This window comes from Pipra filicauda, unplaced genomic scaffold (assembly GCF_003945595.2).
Source record: "Pipra filicauda isolate LSUMZ 115617 unplaced genomic scaffold, ASM394559v2 scaffold129_size2064235_pilon, whole genome shotgun sequence".
Lineage (NCBI taxonomy): Eukaryota > Metazoa > Chordata > Aves > Passeriformes > Pipridae > Pipra > Pipra filicauda.
Genome location: NW_024103762.1, coordinates 991169 through 996192, shown reverse-complemented (window position 1 = coordinate 996192; position 5024 = coordinate 991169). Strand labels below are relative to the sequence as shown.

The 5024-nt window shown below is 42.8% G+C and overlaps 1 protein-coding gene across 1 annotated transcript; it reads left to right on the top strand.

Annotated features, from left to right (window-relative positions):
- The first annotated feature begins 653 nt into the window (after positions 1 to 653).
- On the top strand, positions 654 to 4809 carry FOXL3 (forkhead box L3). The gene is made up of 3 exons (XM_027726181.2): positions 654 to 775; positions 1543 to 1711; positions 2062 to 4809. Exons 1-3 carry the CDS (start codon positions 669 to 671, stop codon positions 2542 to 2544), a joined length of 759 nt encoding a protein of 252 aa, XP_027581982.1. The 5' UTR covers positions 654 to 668; the 3' UTR covers positions 2545 to 4809.
- Positions 4810 to 5024: the final 215 nt, after the last annotated feature.

Here is a 5024-nt window from a genome sequence, read left to right as displayed (position 1 = left end):
CTGCCTGGAACGTCTGTTTATTGTACGTCGGGTTTTCTAAAAATAAATAAATAAAAAAGCCACCCTGCTTTGCTGGGGAGAGAAAAATACGGAGGGGGAGGACTCGGGCGCTGAGGGGGAGCTGCACTCTGTTCTCAAAGTTTAATTTCCAAGTAGAGACCTTGAAGCATGATTTATTAACATCATGCTGTTTGCTTTTGTCACGTTGTGGATGTGGCGGGGGAGGGGGGGTGGGAGCGCTGGCCCCTCTCCAGCCTGGACCACCCAGCGAGCTGAGCGGAGCTACCGGCGCTGCACTCCCCGGTTCAAAGGTTCACCCCCAATTCACCGGCTCCATCAGCCGCCAGCCGTCCGGCTGTGCCACCCGGCTGTGCCACCCCCTTGGAGGCGACAGCAAGAACAGCAATAACAACCCCCCCCCCCCAAAAAAAAAAAAAAATAATAATATCCTAACAGACGTGTTGTCTGGGACGCGAGAATTGCAAAAAACAATCCCCACCCCATCGCAGGGTGAGTGTGTGTGTGCACAGAGGAGAGGGAGTGTGAGGAGGGGGGAGAGAGGGAACGAGACAGACAGAGGGGAGGGAAGAAGGGAGGAGGGAGTCCAAGCTCTGAGAAACATCACTCCATCTCTCTCACTCCACAGGAGCTGAGCAAGGAGCAGGACGATGTTTGACAACACGCAGTACCCCTATAACTGCTTTAATTATGATGGGGATGATTATCCTACCTGTAGTTCTGACGAAGAGAAAAAATTCACCAGACCGGCGTACAGGTAAGATGAAGTTTTTCCAAGTCCTCCTATCTCTGGGGAGGTTTCTGAGCTCTGGGATGGTGGGATCACAGCTCTCAGGGGATCGTGGGACCTCTCCTCAGGTGTGTGCAGTGGGTCTGCTCCTGGTGCAGGCACCACAGCGGGCAGATTTCCCCCCTCTCCACATTCGAGGTGTTCATGATTTGTTTCCTCCCGTGAGGGCTCACAGCAACTCTGACATGCCCTTGAGCCTCCAGATCTCAGACTATCTCCAACCTCCAGGACCCCTGGGAGAAGGGGAATTAATGTGCAACGTGCCAACGGGTGAATCAGTTGCAGTAATCCCAATTTGGTGGGAAGAGGCGCAGTATAGATGTTCACGGGGACATCCAAGGTCCTTTCTACAAGCAGGGAAGGTCTCCAGTGACAGTATCTCTGAGCCTGGTCTGTCTCCCTGCAGCCTTCCTCCTCAGGGAAACTTTTCAGATGGAGCTTGAGAGGTGTGTGATCTTTCTGCAGTCCTTCTGTATCTGAGCCCCTTGCACTGAGTGCAGACAGCCTGTTGGGATTCAAGTGCCTGGCAGTAACACCTCTGTGTCACCTGGGGTCTTGTGGAGGACAGGCAGTGACCATGCTCAGGGCTTCTCCCTGGGACATCTGAGGTCAGGGTGCAGATCCACTGGGAGAACTTTTGGAAGGAAGATATAGGCGCACATGTATCCATGTGGTCCTAAAAACTGACTCTGTGAGTAGGGCAATGGTGTAACAGCAAGTTTTCCTTTTTTCAGCTACATTGCCTTAATTGCAATGGCCATCCAGCAAAGTCCTTCAAATAAAGTCACCCTCTCTGGCATTTATGACTTTATAATGAAGAAATTTCCTTACTACAGATCAAATCAAAGAGCCTGGCAGAACTCCATCCGACATAACTTATCACTTAACAGTTGTTTTGTAAAGGTAAGATCAGTAACTGTGTATTTACATACACTCTGTGCATGGCTAAAAAATACATGCAGCAATAATCTCATGCTTAAGAAAGGAGGAAAACAAACAGCTGAGCTGCAAATCACTTAAAATCTCTCTGAGTTGTCAGTTCCTGAGATAAGGAGTATATCCTTGTCTGATGTGTGCTAAAAGATAACAAATTGAGGAGGATGGAGTTTACATCTTACTTGTATAATGACAGAGAATAGGCTTAAAATCTTGTCATATGTGTTTACACCGTTCTTGAATGTAAATGAATGCAGATGCTAAGCAGCAGCATCTGTAACACATACAAATACTGAACTGCCTTTAAATAAATACAGGTTCCCAGAACAGAAGGGAATGAGAAGGGGAAAGGAAACTATTGGAGCTTTGCAACAGGATGTGAATCCATGCTGGATCTCTTTGAAAATGGGAATTACAGGCGAAGACGGAGGAGGAGGAACATGAAAAGGGAACATAAGGAGCAGAGACCAAACAGAGTGAAAAGTCCTTCATCCCCCAATATCTCTTCTACGGACTCTGCTTTGAACAACATTTCCTCTTCTGAAAGTAAACATGAAAGAATTGAATCGGGCCCAAAACTTCTGGAGCCTTGTGGGTTTGCTCCAAACAGCATGACCAACAGGCAGAGCCTAAACAATTCCTCCTTAGCAAAATCGGATTCTGAAATTAAGTTTAGCATCGATTACATCCTTTCAGCCCCTGACCCTTTGCCTGTCCTGAGATCTCAATATAACATGCAAGAAAATAAATATCATCTACTGGAGGCTCAGCATATTAATCTCCAGTTCTGGACAATGTGACGTTATTTATTCGTGGTAACAAAGTCCGAGTCGCAGTTTGTTCAGCAGCCTCGTGTCACTGAAAATGAGCCGCCTGCCTCCTCGGTTTCCTCCCGAGCAGTACTCACAAAGGGTTACTGACTCACCAGCTGATGCTCTGTCTGTACCCAAAGAACTTTGCTAAGATTAAAGCATAAATAACAGTTACCAATACTGGTTTTCACTACATTGAAATTTATGAAATTCCAGCTTTATTTTCTAAACTGTCTTGGACATCATTTAACACGACAAAGAATTTCCTTTCTCGAGCAGAATCCGACAGAGAAGAGACTTGCTTATCACCCGTTGCTTTATTAAAGACAAAGTGAATTTGATCCCACTCTCAGTGGTGGAAATTAGGATTAACTCCACTGAAGTATATAGGTCAGAACTTAAGCTGATCTAAAATCGCATAATTCTGTCGACTTACACTGACTGGGAATGCGGGGGGGTGGTAATTTGTTTTCTTAAAAGGAATCACTGAAAATCCCTCTGTCTTCCCGTATTTTTTCTTTTGACATCATATTTCAAACTGTTTTGCAGATTTAATTCATAATTCATTAGAAAATGTAGTTATTAATAAGTGTTTAAAATGTATTTTTGTTTCCGTTCAGGGCAGAATTGTTTAAATTGTTGAAGTGGAGTTGTATTCAAAATAATTCCAAGAGAGCTAATTGCAAGTCTGCTGAATTCTGGTAGACTTTGACAGGTAATGTGACAGAGGCATAGAGCCTCTTAATGCCTTGGTTAAAAAAAAAAAGCCCCTCTGTCCCCTTGTACTACCAGAAATCTTCCTGAGCTGCTGCAGAAAAGTCCTTGACCATATTTCAGTTAGCAAGCGTGAAGGGAGACCCAGCTTTGCATGAAGCTGTATCCAGTGTTGAGCAAAGCTAAAATTCCACCTACCTGCTTTGAGACAAGTTGAATATTCCTATTAAATAGATTTTTATTGATCCTTCTTGCAAGCAATTACCAAAGTGGTGCTTGATATGATTTCAACAAAGCTGGTGAGATTTATAATTTCCAGATATCAATGTTAGCTCATGAGCTCCATTTCTAAGAAAGCTGTTTCATTACCCTTTACATGCAGTGGGAGATATTGGAACAGAACCTGATGGACAATGATGAACTGTAATGAGCATTTAGGAACTTGCTTTTATACAACTTGTTCCCAATGAACTGCTTCCCAGAACCTAATGACAGCTTTAGTAAAGGCTCCACAAAATCTTGGCTTTAACTTGGCTACTATAGTCTTCACCTCCTGCAGATAAAAGAAAAAAAAAGACAAAGATTCTGATGGTTTTAAGCAATTAAATACAGAGAGAAAAATTATCTTTGCAACATGAACTAAAGATAAATGAAGGTATATAAGATAAGATTCAGCAAAATTGTGCTAGAGATATGCTCAGGCATGACTTGAATTTTTATGCAGAAGCTTTGACATTTCACTAAGTTATTTTACATTGTGTCTAATATATACTGTACATTTATACTATATATTCTTATATATTGTTATTGAGAAAGGGAGCAATATCACTGCACTTATATGTTGTAAAAATGCATGATGTATGTTGTCATGATGCTGAAACTCCTGCCATATACTTAAAATTTACCATCAGTGGTATTTCACACTGATTGGTAATAAAAGCTCATTTTTTGGAAAACTGTAAAACTTGTTATCTTCAGGCATTTGCACAGCATGCAAAAAGTCTTTGCTTCTTCTTCAGAAAAGAGAAAATGGAAAATCATATCAGTTACATCACTGCATGTCTTCCAAACTTTGAAGGGATGATTTCTTGAGACTAAATTCCGCCTTCAAATGGGAGCTTTCAGTTCTCTCTGAATCAATGGTTATTCTGGGCGATTATCTGAAAGCAAAATTTGTCTCATTAGACCTGATTGATCTGCTGTTTACACTGATGTTAGAAAAAGAAGAAAACCTCCAGGGTGACGGGACAGATGGATTCTCATTTGAAGAAGGGACGAGAATTTGCTCCTTTAGTATTTATCCTCAGTAGTAAATAGGTGTGGGAAGAGCATGTTCTCATTTAGTGCTCCAGTGTGTGCATGCCCTCACGTGTGGGTTGGTACGTGTGCCCCTCTAGGACCCTGCCTACAGCTGTATATTCGTGCTTTATACCCAGATGATTTTCCTGATTGTTTTAAACATGGCAATGCTGCTGTTGGGCTGATAGTTCTAGTACACATCCTGCACTGTACTTGAAATACATATTTTCTGCTGTGAAATGTGCAGTTATGGTTGTTACTATGTGTTCTTGGTTAGTGCTGTTAGCAAAAGGCACCCCAATGACAGCAAAAGTTCCTCCTAAGCATCACCGTAGCCAGTGGGCTGCTGAGACCAGTGGAGATACAGTTATGGCTACTAAGCAATGTAGGATTAATATATTAGGAAAGGCAGAAATACACCCAAGTGGATTTACAGCAGAGATCCGAAACCATTT